General features: G+C 34.8%; 1 protein-coding gene across 1 annotated transcript in view; it reads right to left on the bottom strand.

The window, feature by feature from the left end:
• Positions 1-2,925: 2,925 nt before the first annotated feature.
• The window catches only part of LOC114334541 (WD repeat and FYVE domain-containing protein 3), a 108,468-nt gene continuing 96,783 nt past the window's right edge, over positions 2,926-14,610 (bottom strand). The window contains exon 40 of the mRNA XM_050657350.1: positions 2,926-14,232. Within this exon, the coding sequence (XP_050513307.1) occupies positions 13,938-14,232 (295 nt within the window). The 3' untranslated portion in view covers positions 2,926-13,937. The remainder of the gene's footprint in view (positions 14,233-14,610) is intronic.

Genomic DNA, 14,610 nt, shown 5'->3' on the forward strand with positions numbered 1-14,610 from the left:
AACCAGGCATCATTGTTATAATAAAAACGTTTATATATTACAAAAGACATATCCCTTGCAGAGATAAACAGTAGAATAAATAAAGCTAGGAAATTAATTAAATCTCTGAATGGAATTTTATGGAGTACTGAAATAGGAAAACAAAGAAAATTGAGAATATATGACACAATGATAAAAAGCACACTGCATGATTCTATAAATAACAAGCATTGCGCATCTAGAAGAGAAGGGAGTCGTGACGTAACTGGAGACCCAAGTTCGTAATGGTTCGTAATGACCGAATGATTTCCGATTAGTTTGAATTGCTTGCGGTTGTATAGTCCAGGCATTATGGTCGCCCCCGTTAGGTAAATTATTCCGATTCGATTTTTTTGCACAAACTTTCTAAAAAAGAGTTCCTTATAACAAATACGCAGGGTGCCGCGGTCAGAAAATTGTTTAAACAATTTTTTTAAACAAATTCAAAACATTAATTTTTTCGATTCGTTCAATTTTCTTAGATTTTTTTGATCATTATAATAGACCTGGATCCAGCTTATCAAAAAAAAGTTGATTAATAGCAAGCTGAAAATCTGTTAATAGCTTAACGGTGTCTAGTCGGACAAACTTTGATGTACTGGAACAGGGGAAGTTTTAATTGTAGAACAGTTTAAAAATTCGGAACGTCAGATTACGAAAACGTCCCATGTATTTTGTCAGACAGAACATCCAATTGATTTGTTACCCTTTCATTAAACTCTCATGCAAAAATCAGACTGCTATTACTAACCAACATGATTTCTGTCATTTGACATGTTCTTCGTGTTCCACTCATTAAAATGCCAAACTGGTGATAAACACCAGTCTGATTTTTGCGTGAGGGTTTAATGAAATGGTAACAAAGCAATTGGAAGTTCTGTCCGACAAAACACATGGAACGATTTCGTAATCTGACGTTCCAAATTTTTAAACTGTTCCACAATTAAAACTTCCCCTGTTCCAGTGTTCCCATACATCAAAGTTTGTCCGACTAGACACCGTTAAGCTATTAACAAATTTTCAGCTTGCTATTAATCAACTTTTTTTGGTAAGCGGGTTACAGGTCTATAAGCAAAAAAGGTCTCTTGTGATTTTTCTCTAAAATTTATTTTTGTCGATTTATACGCGATTTAACATTTCAAAAACGCGAAAATCGCCATTTTCAAGGCTTAATAACTCAGTTAAAAATTATTACTATGAAAGTTAGAAAGTGACCAAATCAAAGTTTAAAGTCCACCCTACAAAATCCTGAAGAAATTTTTGTCATTATTTTATTACTAAGCTGTTATTTTTAATTGTTAACAATGAGCGTCAACTGCATATAGGCGCCCGTCAATAGTGAGAGCGAAAGAGATGCACCATTCCGGCCGTCTAATGGTGCATCTCACTTGCACTCACATTGACGGCCGCCTCACTTAGCGCTCTTGGTTAACAATTAAAAATAACAGCTCAGTAATAAAGTAATGACAAAATTTCTTCAGAATCCTGTAGGGGGCTTTCAACTTTGATTCAGTCACTTTTTGACTTTCATAATAATAATTTTTAACCGAGTTATTAAGGTGATACAGTAGCGATCAACAGGTAGCAAAAACGCGTTCCAAGATTGCGGCTGTAATTTTGAATATTTTTTCGAGATATTTGGCACACGTATTCGTAATATAATAAAGAATGGCGGTACAGAGCCCAATTTGAAAAATTTATTAATATGTGGAAATTACTCCGTAATTAAATACAATATTAAAAAAGCCAGCCTGTACCGCCATTAAGAAGAACAAAAAAATACACTTTCTTCAAATAAACTTTTTTATCCGATGCCTAGATTTTGTGTCATTTTGGAACTACTAAAATTTTTTATTTCATTAGTAGTTCCAAAATGACACAAAATCTAGGCATCGGATAAAAAAGTTTACTTGAAGAAAGTGTATTTTTTTTGTTTTTCTTAATGGCGGTACAGGCTCGTTTTTTTAATATTGTATTTAGTTACAGAGTAATTTCCACATATTAATATATTTTTCAAATTGGGCTCTGTACCGCCATTCTTTATTATATTACGAATACGTGTGCCAAATATCTCGAAAAAATATTCAAAATTGCAGCCGCAATCTTGGAACGCGTTTTTGCTACTGTTTCCTCTTAAGGCCATTTTCGCGTTTTTTAAATCGAGTATAACTCAACAACATTCAATTTTAGAGAAAAATTACAATAGACCTTTTTGGCTCATAATGACCCAAAGAATCAAAAAAAATTATACGAAGTGAAAAAATTGATTTTTTGAATTTGTTTTAGAAAATCGTTTAAACAATTTTCCGACTGCGGCACCTCCCGGCACTCTGTATATTTGTTATAAGGAACTCTTTTTAAGTGAGTTTGTGCAACAAAATCGAATCGGAATATGTTACCTAACGAGGGCGACGATATAGCCTGGACTATAAGCTAACAACAAGAATTCAAATTCGGGTCTCCAGTTACGTCATGCGATGCGCGAACATTGACGTATTTGCGCTAAGGGAAGATACTATCTTGTTATTTATAGTATAATGGCACGCTGCTGTACGGATCTGAAACTTGGCGTCTGAAAGAACATCAAATAAGGAAAATAGAAGCCACAGAAATGGATGCACTAAGAAGAGCAGCTAGAAAAACGAAACTTGATAGGGTTCGAAACAACACAATTAAGGAAGAAATGGGTCTAAAAGAAATTGACCGACTGCATAGATAGAAAACAGCTTATATGGTATGGGCATGGGAAACGAGGAAGACCAAAGACATCGTGGATGGAAGGAGTTCGAAGATCAATGAGCGAACGAGGTTTGACACAGGACGATTGTAAATTACGGACTACATCTAATACGACGGCCTGTTCAAATATACACAGCTATGATTTGGGTAAAAAAATAAGACACGTAGTTAGTTTGGTAGGGATTGATAACCTTTATTTATATAATGATTTAGGACAAATTATATTTACACTATCGGACTACAGAATCTATAATATCACATACATTTATCAAATATACAGAAATATATCTTGGAATGCACAATAATGCACATGTATATTGTCTACAGATGCTTGTGCACATCTTCCTAAATTCTTATTACAGTCATCACGATCGGATACAAAAATAATATCGATATATTTTAGAATCGATTATACATTACACAATGACGATAAATTACGGACTACGTTGTCATCTTAACCGGAAGTGATTCAAAATCAGATTCCACGCCTGCTTAAGAGCATAGACGTATATTCTCCTTCTCACAGGCATCTTTCGATCAGTTTTTCGATTTCTTCCTAACTCATTGAGTTGCAAGTGACAGAAAAAAGGTACGTCCGTGATTAAAATCATTTATAACATTTATTCTAGTTGTTGATAGATGGCGCTATAATCGAACAAAAAATGATTTATATAATATATAAATATATAATATTATTAGCTACACGGCTATAATCTGTACAATTTGTAAGACTATACAAATCAAAGAACATACCTTTCTATAAATGAAATAAACAAAATTGATTTGTTTTTGCACCAGATTACGATTCTGACAACTGTCAGATTTAACTAAAATGTCATGCTATGATTCTCTAGTAGATTTGTAAAATCATATATTACGTCATTAATGACACACTGAAAGACTGAGAAGAACTTTGAATTAGTCATATAGATAATATGTAACAGAGTGGTTCGTCTGTTTTTGCGATTAAGACTCAGTTCCACGACGCTGGTAATTCGTACGAGTTACTGAAGGCGGGTGGGGGGCTGGGGCGAGTCCTGGAGGAGAGTGTTTCATAGGGATCGTAGCGTCTACACGCCAAAAACGTTTTTAATGTGTAGGTGCGCCGTTGGAGACTTCTTAGCACCTTATCTAATCACTGATACCAGCTACTAAGCTTTGTTTTTAAACCAAGAGGAGTAAACTAAAAAGACAGATTCACACCCAAGGTAGAAATTACAAAAAATCGCCGATATAACTTAATTAACCTATGAAATGCCAATAGTGTCAAAATTTGATAACAGTGGAGTAAACTTGTCTGAGGTTGGACCAATTACAATCAAGCTTTACGGCGCGGCGCGGGGAATTTGAATTACTCGGTCTATACGATGCTAGTGCCTCATTCAGTCGGTATTGGTGGGGGAACTTACTCGTTTTAGTAAATAGGATTGCTTTCTATTTACTTAACTGGCATGGACATTGGCAGCGAGTACTCTACTGGAATATAAAATATCAATCTACAAAAGGAGAGTACTAAAAGTCAGTAGAGTTCTTCTCAGAGGCTTTTTTCAGTGTGACGCAAGTGACAGAAAAAAGGCACGTCCGTGATACATACACATGTATAACAGTTATTCCAGTTGTTGATAGATGGCGCTATAATCGAAAAAAAAGATTTACATTTACCGATTTACTGATTATTTACCTATTACATATCTATACGACTATAATTTAAAGTTCTTCTCAGTCTTTAAGTGTGTCATTAATGATGTAATATATGATTTTAATAATGTATAGAATCAAATCATAGCATGACATTTTAATTCCAACTGACAAATTGTCAGAATCGTAATCGTAATTTGGTATAAAAACAAATCAATTGTGTTTATTTCATTTATAAAAAGGTGTGTTCTTTGATTTGTATAATTTTATAAAATGTACAGATCGTAGTCGTATAGATAATACATAAATAATTTTTTGTTCGATTATAGCGCCAGTACTTTTTAGTACTAGAATACCTCACAATTTAATAATCCAGTGTCAAAAATGCTTAGAAGTTAAAGACAAAAAAGTAATGCGAAAAAATACCAGTTGCCCTACCCAAAATGGGCGCCTATGACTGGTACTAGAAATTCGTAATTGATGGAAACGATGTATCTCTGGAAGATAAATAGGCGTACCAGTTTTCTTTTTTCTAAATAACAGTGGTCTGGAGATATTTCTGGATCCAAGAATGCTGAGGATCTCCTGGACAGACAGAATAACCAATGAGGAAGTACTACGGCGATTACAGAACAGCAGGGAGATACTGGATTCCATCAAAATAAGAAAATTTCAATACTTGGGTCATATAACATGTGGTGACAGATATGAACTCCTAAAATTAATTATGCAGGGAAAGATTCAAGGAAGGCGCAGCATAGGGAGGAGAAAAATGTCCTGGCTGAGAAATCTCCGAGAATGGTTTGGATGCAGCTCAACTGAACTCTTTCGGGCTGTAGTGTCAAAAGTGAGAATAGCAATGATGATTGCCAACCTTCGTAGCGGAGATGGCATGTAAAGAAGAAGGAGATATTTAAGAAAAACTAATTTCAAGGCGCCATCTTCAAAGAGCTCTAACTCCGCCAGGAAGCATTTTCGTACTAGGTGAATTGGGTTAAATTGTCTTAAAATTATCTGAAGAATCTCCGGTCTTCGTTTGTCGGGAGAGTTTCTGGACACCCTGTCTAGGTATATGAATTTATTAAAAAATTCCTTAAAATTTATCCACAAGGCAGTGGAAAATTACAATGCCCAAAACGTTTTTGGTCAAAACTGACCATCATCAGTGTTATCGTCCAGTGTAAAGTGTTATTGATACATTTAACATTGAAAAGTAGTCGACATTAAGTCGATGTATTAAGATTTATGGAATGCCATGTGGATGTACTTCCTCCTTGCTCTAAATTGCACATAGTGCTAAGTGAGAGGTTAACGACTCACTCTAACGACGGTAAAGTTGGATTTATAGTTTGACGTAGCGTAGACGTAACGTAGACGCACTGGAAAAGTTCAACACCGAGTTTTGTGTACTCTTGTTTATAAATGAACGCAAGCGCCTGACGGAACGTAAGAGAAACATAACGTAACGGAAGAGTTCACCAACTTTCATCTTTTACAGTGCGTTTCTTATCTCTGGCCAATCAAAATCAAGAATTTTGTTCTGTCACCCAAAGCCCAAAGTGGACACGCCCTCATCCATTTTGTAAGGTTAAGGTGTTTATTATAACATATTCGAATTTTGTTAATTATTTGTTACAATTAAGTTATTAATTTAATAAAAATATATCATGGTGTAGTTTCAATATTTCAGATAAATATGAGTTGTTTATTAGTCTAATTCTGGGTTATCCGCACATATACGATAGGTAAATCCAATAAACATTAAACGACTAGGAAATGAAACAAAATAGTTGGAAATACCACGGCACTAAGGAGCATACCTTCGTGTATTTCCTAATCCATGTAACACCAAAACGGATACCTATATATTATAATAAATAATAGTATAAATAAATAAACACAAAGTTTGTTTACGGTTCGTATAATGTATAATTTATAGCGTAGGCTATGTTGTTGAATTAAGTCATTCTTTCTACTCATGCGCAAAAATTCCGCTACGTCGAATTATAAATTGGCATATTATTTTCTTACGTTTCCAGTCCGTTTCTTCCGTCTCCGATGCGTCTACGTCTACGCTACGTCAAACTATAAATCCAACTTAAAATGTAAATTGTCCCATTCATTCTAGAAGGTGTTGTTTTACCTGAGTTCCGAATGGGTTTAGTTCTTCGAAATTTATCTACCGTTTGCCAGAAGCACAGTAGGACTGTATAAATAAGAGAACTCTTGAGACAGGGATTCAGTAGAGGATACAGGCATAGAGCGCTTCACGCTGGTCTAGTTTTGAAACCGATTAGGACACCACATTGAAATATTATTGCCCAGGATTCCCATGTGAAGAGCATTTGGCTGATAGTTGTGCCCCTATCGCGCATCAGCGTGCTATAGGGGGGAAAGGTCTGGAGCATTGGAGCGAGGTGGAGTGACTCCTGCTATTACTCAGGTTAATACACCTCGCTCCAATAAATTGTTACACCCGAATGTGCTTTTCAATAGGGTGGACATTTCTCACAGGCCGGATGAAATCAAATTGCTTGCGTGCTTGCTTGCAGGGATTCAGTTAGAGTTAGAATATAGTGCGCCATATAAATTATTGTATAAAATAAATTGTAGCGATAAAGTAAATTTTTTTTAGTATAAATGTTTTTGAAATTCCGGCAAATGTATTGGCTCCTTGGCGCAGATCAAAACTCAACATCCAAAACAAAATTCTTCTGTACAAAGCAATACTCAAACCTATTTGGTACTACGGACTACACCTCTGGGGCTGTGCAAAGTCAACATCACTGAATATCATCCAAAGATTTCAGTCTAAAGTTCTAAGATCAATAGTGGATCCACCATGGTACGTAACTAATCAAACACTTCACGAAGACTTAAATATACCTTTCATCAGAGAAGAAATCATCGAGCCACAGAGTCACAAAATCAGCGTCCCATTCACCATGACAATGAGTTAGTAAGAGAATTATTCCATAATGGCCCTGCCACAAGGGGGCTAGATAGAACCTGGCCTCAGGACCTATTTTAAAACTTAAACATAAATAGAATAAGATAAGACATCATTGGAAGTCTCTTCTTCATGCCCAAAAAACATGGAACAAATTTACTTAATACTCTTTTAATGATGTAGATTGTAAATAAACATAATTACATAAAAAAATGTATTATAAATTGTAAATAGTGAAGAATATAAATTAAGTGTTAAGAATATAAACAAAGTAAAGAACTCATTACATTATTAATGACTTCGGTCATTGTGTAATGTTTAATTTTCGATTCTAGCCGATACATGCTTGCACAAGCTTTTCTACATTTGTTTGGATTACCAAAAAATACCGAGGCAACAAATATTGTTCTAGTAATATATTGCTCTGTATCAAATAATACTTGCTAAGGTAAGAAAGGAGTGTCTTGATTTTAGAACATATCAATAATAGTCGGTTGTAGTCCAGAGAAATAAGGTTTTTCTAGTGACACTGACCATGCCAGGCAAATGCTTCACTTTTTGCTGATAGACGAAAAAAGCGAAAATTAACTGTTTTTTGACTTATTTGTTAACCTTCGGATGACCAAGCGGGGGAAATTGTGACCCCAGCGTATGTTTTTCTTCGATAAATTCAAAAGTATTTTCAATTTTTAACTCATTATTTTTTTATTTGACTTTGATATCATTCTAGATATCCTCATATTTTGAAATAGAGATGGCATGATGGAACTGGAGCAGGTACCTCGGAATAGGTTCTAATCGTCTATTCCACGCACCAGTGACAAAAAGTCGACGGCATCGGTTTCGGTTCCATTGGCGCTGCATCGGCCTCGCCGCAATCCGCAATTTACAATAAACTCGAACTGGATTCTCGCTCTCGCTCGGAATAGGTTTTAGCATAGCCATTTAGACATCGAAAGAGCCACCGTACGGTTAGTAGGGAACGCATCGGTGACGTTCGTTTCGATTTAGGGATGACGTATGGCATGATGGAACTGAAGCGGGTACGTCTGAATATGTTTCAATCGACTATTCCAGGTACCTACAAGTGACAAGAGATTTGAAATGAAACTTGAACTGATCTCTCGGAATAGGTACCATAGAGAGACGCATCGGCGGCGACTGTTTCGATTCCAACATCTCACATCTGTTTAATGTGATGGGTTCAAAACAATTTCACGTTGATAGGGCTGTAACAGATTTCTAATAATTTATGGCGGGTATAGTTTTCATTTAAAACTGTTAAAACTTTGACTCTTTCGCAGTATGTTTTTATTTATATAACTCTAATCTAATCGATCCTATCTTCTGTAATAACTTAGTGTCTTCATTTTCCATTTGTATAAGTGAATTCTGAATAAAATTCGACTTTAGGTAATTTAAAAACCCATAATTACATGTAAGAAAAAATTGTTTTAATAGTTGTTATATAGATTTACGAATTGTAGGAAAAACATGGTAAGAAATATAAATATATTTAAAAATCAAATTAAATACATCCTCTAGATTAAAAACACAAAATTATAGGTACCCACTAGTTTGATCGTTTAAATTTGATGCAGCGCAAGACAATAGTGACACAACTAGAAACAAGCTAGGGCGATCAATATATCGTCTTTTCACGTCGGAATCGGAAACTCGCATTAGGTTTCTGGAATAGGTATTTGTTTGGAATAGGTTCGGTTCCAACCTATTACCGAAAAATGCTATTCTGTACCATCTCTATTTTGAAATAAAAAAAATTCCCTATATTTTACGAATAAAAAAAATTCCCTATATTTTACGAATAAAAAATATATTCTGAAGTTGATGTTTAGTAAAATACTGTCTATTATGTGTAATTCCAAGTAGTTTTACGCTAATGACGTCGACTTTGCAAAGTAACAAGACACTTACTCAACATACACACTACACATGACACTAATACTCTAGTTGTGAGTAGCTGAATGATATGCAAAAAAAAATAAATAAAAAATAAAAAATAAAAAAAAACTTCATTTTTTTGTTAATTGTCATTTTTGACCTGGGGTCATTTCCCCCCCCCCCTTGGTCATCCGTGTAACAAAAAAAGGTTGGTCATCGAAAGGTTAATGAATTAAAAAATCTTACTTTTTGATTTGGATTATTAAAGTAAAACTTTCGATTCTTGTAAGCAGATGCTGCCACTGCACCCGTATCGTGATATTTTGTTGTAATTTGTTACTAGCAGCCGGATTTGTTTAAGTTAACTGTCGTTAACCTGGCCGGATCAGTGTCACAAACAGGGTTTTTCATTTTTGTGAATATTTCCCGGAACTATTGTAGTTAACAAAAGTTTACAATGAGAAAATCGAAAATAAAAACTAATATACAAAAATGTTGCAACATATGACATAGACAATTGATGTATCTATCCACAGTGAAGAATATGTTCGTTCGCGGACCCCGTCGGTGACTTTTAGTCCACGACAACGCATGCGCACTTTAATTCCATATTATATTTAGGTAGGTACTTAATGTATTATCGTTTATTGATAAATATACCTGTATATTAATAATTAATTAATATTAATTAATTGTAAGTATACCTTGTATATTTATCTATCAACGGTATTATTTATATTATTTTAAAGTGGGCATGCTCCACTTGTGGACTAGTCCCTGACTGTCTCTGCGAACACACTTAATATAGTCGGTTCGCTAATCTTTGACACAATTGTCTAGTAATTTTAGTAATTATTTTTGCGAAGTTACAATTTGACAGACTAGACGTGGCTGGAAACTGTACAACCAAGCACACGTCCTTATAATCAATATTAAAAGTAAACAAACATAAATAACATAAATCTTACACCAATCAACAATTATTTATTTACACCATAATTATAATGTATTGATAACAAATGAGAAAATTATTTATTGTACATAATAAAAAAAATTGAGGAAATAAATTCGACAAAATTGTATGAGTTTAGTATACACTCCCACTATTTCCAATAATTCTTTTTTTTTAACGAAAGAGTAGAATTATTTGAGCTGTTAATAGTGTGAGGTAGGGATTTTTGTGTTGTACGTTTCCTACTCTGAATCTGTCAAAATGCGTCTGAGTTGAGCGAACGGCGTTTATTATAAATTCATTGAAATAACCGTCATTATATAATTGATATATTCTAAAATTCTTGGTGTACAACTGAAACAACAATAATCTTTTAAAAAATTGACAATATAACAAGTGTTTAATAAATAATCACACTATATAATAAATAAAATTGTATAAATTGAAAACACACGCTAAAATCCTATAATAAAATTACGTAAAAATCATATAAAAAAGCAATAATATAAAAAATAATATATCTATCAAGGCAGCGGTCAGATCTAAACGATAATTTTTGTAAATTGATAAAATTCATCAACACAATTTGTTTCTTCTTCTAGATTTTCCTATCTTTAGCCACACAGCCGCTTCTTAAAAGCCTCCATTCCATAAATATAATAATACGTAGATTAGGCAAGGTTCGAAAAATAGCGTAATGCGGAGCCGTTCGGGTCAGTGGCCTATCTATCTCTCTCTACCGGCGCTTAGCTTTCTCTCTCTAGCATATGATGGTCGCTGTGTCTGTGTCGTTCCATTACTCCCACCTCTTGGTAGATAAGCTCACACTCGTACGACAGATAAAGATAGCTAGACCACCGTACTTGATATTGGCGTTACATCCCGATGCATTGAGTGGCATATCCCTAGCCTGGTCTATTGTTAACATGTCTCTGGTTAAAAGTCTTCATTCTCCAGTTCTCTTCAAAATGGACTCCTGTATTGAATTTTACTTTGTCGTAGCCTCTGGTTTTTGGTCACACAGCCAGGTAGGGCAATAATTAATGATTTTCAACAAGCGATTATGTTCAAAATCGCCACTCAGGTTTATTCATTGGCCCAAAGCTTACAGTTTCGGTATTCTTCTCTTCCTACTTATTTCCTCTGGCCTTATACCTTCAGACACGTTTCACGGTTGACGAATTATTATCGGGACTAGTAAACACTATCATATTAGATTAATTTGACAGCTGTCTTAATAAAATATTGCAATTTATCGAAAAATGTACAGACGAACAGTGGTATTATAAAATTATACATCAGAAGGCTATACCTAATAGTGCTATCAAGCAAAAAATTAAACTTTTTTTTTCAATAAATAATAAAATGTTTTAGTTTCAACGATCATTTGAACAAACAAAAACAAAACAACTATTAAAATTATTACCAAAAAAGTTTACAATTGGTGGATATCATATTATAATACGTATATAATCAAAAATGTAATTATACTGGATTTTGGTAAGTAGTAAGTCATGCAGATTACAGGGTGATTACAAATATAATTAGTTTTCATCAAAAATTTGGTTTTGCACGGTTTTATTCATTTTTTTACTTCCTTGCCATGGAGATGTTAAGTCACAATGACGACCTCTCGTGGATTTCGGCGGAACTAAAATTGAGGCCTTTTTCTTGTTATTGCCTTCCTATAATGGGGGTTTTTAATGTAAAATCGTTGTTAAAATCATTGTCAGTATTTTCGAAAATCAATAAAGTGAAAAATTTAGTAGTCCCATCGATTAATCTACCAGCATCAGTATAATCAAAAAGAACGTGTTCGTCCTAAATATACTCCAAATATTCTTCAACACAATATACAAATAAGAACACTTTTGATAAAAGGTTTGTAACTTTTAATTAAATCTTTTCTCTTCTTCAATCTTCTTTTTGTATAGACATGACTCTGTCTGTTTTTTCAATGTGCCTCTAGTAAGTTGTTCCAGCGTTTTCGTGGTCTTCCCACTGATCGTCTTCCTATTGGGGAACCGTCTCTCGCTGTTTTGACTACCCTATTTGTTGTCATTCGGTTTATGTGGTCATTCCATTATATTCTTCTGTTTCTTACCCAGTTATTAATGTTATCCACCTTGCATCTCCGTCGTATATCTGTACTTCTAGCTCTGTCCTATAGAGTTTTCCCATCGATTTTTCGAAGGGTTTTCATATCTGCTGCTTCGAGCAATCTTTTTGTCCTCTCTGTGTAGGGTCGTGTTTCTGCCGCGTATGTCATTATTGGTTTGATGACTGATTTGTAAATTCTGCCTTTCATTTCTTTTCCGATATTTCTTTCTCCATATTGTGTCATTCAGGCAACCTGCGGATGCAAACTCTGTTTGCTCCATTCACTTGATCTTCCACTTCTGTTTCGAGCCTTCCGTAGCTAGATAGTGTGATGCCTAGGTATTTAAACTCCATCACTTGTTCTATTATCTGACCTTCCAGCTCCAATTTACATCTTATTGGATCTGCTGTTATAACCATGCATTTTGTATTTTGTAATTAAATCTTTTGTATTAAAATTTATTAATTATATTGATTTTCGAAAATACTGACAACGATTTGACATTAAAAACCCCCATTATAGCAGGGCAATAAAAAGAAAAAAAGCCTCAATTTTAGTTCCGCCGAAATCCACGAGAGGTCGTCATTGTGACTTAACATCTCCAATTAGAAGCCCAATGTGTACATTGTGTAATATTTCCCTTAATCCTCTTTATGGTGTTCTGTGGCCTTAAGGTGAAGAATGACATGGCATATAAAAATGTAATGGGAGGGTACAGCGATATGAAATGCTAAGACTGATAATGCAGGGAAATATAAGATGAGGAAAGAGTATAGGAAGAAGGAGAGTGTCGTGGTTGAAGAATTTAAGGGACTGGTTTAAATGAAGTTCTATAGAACTCTTCAGAGCAACTGTAGATAGAGTAAAGATAGTGATGATGATATACAACCTCCGATTGGCAGGCGGCACTTAAAGAAGAAGATTTACTTGAACTTCTTCACATTTTTCTGTTTACATCCTTGCAGTTTGGACACACCCTGTATTCTACAACTATACATAGAAACATCACTTATAAGAATAATTCAATATACGACAACTTACCAATTTCCGATCAATTAAAAAAATTGAAAGTTACCGAACGATTTACATTCCATAATAAAAAGTTAAAACATATGGAATATTTTTTTTAATTCTAAAATTGTGATTGGCGTTGTGGCTAGTTATTAATAGTGACATTATCAATAAAACGCCAATTTTTACCGGAAACCTCGACGTCCATCGGGTTATCCGGATTTTAAAATTTAAATACAGGTATATGGTTCTCTACACCGACCTGTCAACTGTCAGTTACTAACGGTGTTACAAACATAGCTGGCAACACTGGTAGGAACTTATATTGACAAGCACATATAATATCTGTCAGATATAAACTGTCAAATGTCAACAATTTTATCGACAGCCATGACTAGGTGTCTCGTTAGTGACAGTGTTGACGTTTAATTCTCACACATACGGCTATTATAGATAAACAAGTAATTTTTTATTAAGTTTTCTTTTGTAGTTTTCCTCTTTTAAAGGTTTTACTCAAAAAATACCGACACCTTCTAGTACATTCTCTAATATTCTACAGGATCATCTGCAAGAAGGGCAGTCGTGGTACGTCACACATCTACTTAACTCTTACTTATCTGTCTTATCTAAGATTTGTCCGTCTTGAGGGCGGCGTAACAGCTCTGGCATACCCTGACCGGTTTGAGGATGCGCAGTCTCGAAATCTCGCACTCGAATCTGCTACATTTCGAACAGAAGACTTGGCCGCAGTTCCGGCAATGGTGCCGTCGTTCGTATATGCTGAATTTGATGCTGCATGCGGCGCAGTAATCGGCGCCTTCGTCCTTCAGCCAGTGGTCGGCCGCCCTGCCCGGGATGTCGCAAACGCTCCACGAGAAGACTCTACCGCGTGTATCTCCTACGTACACGCTTCGGTGGTCCCTAGAAACGTCAAACACCACGCTTGAATATGTTACAACAACTGATACATTCTCTACTCTAATTCTTCGGAATTAACCATAATATTTACTGAAAATACATTTATTTTCAGCAATAAGTATTGATGACTGCCTACCCACAACCTAAATATTAACTTACTTCCACTTGATTTTTACAATCATTGAATATTTTCCACCTTTTATATTTAGGGTAGAGTAACTTTCAACCCCAACACAGATGTCTCATACTACTGTAATGTTTTGCTTGTACCTATTTTTGTGTTTATATCTCCTAGTATTATTTTAATATCATGGTCAGGAGCTTCTGTGTATAGTTGATTTAGAAAGTCGTATCATTAATTTTTATCATCATCTGATGCTT

The sequence above is a fragment of the Diabrotica virgifera genome, chromosome 8 (assembly GCF_917563875.1).
Source record: "Diabrotica virgifera virgifera chromosome 8, PGI_DIABVI_V3a".
Classification (NCBI taxonomy): domain Eukaryota; kingdom Metazoa; phylum Arthropoda; class Insecta; order Coleoptera; family Chrysomelidae; genus Diabrotica; species Diabrotica virgifera.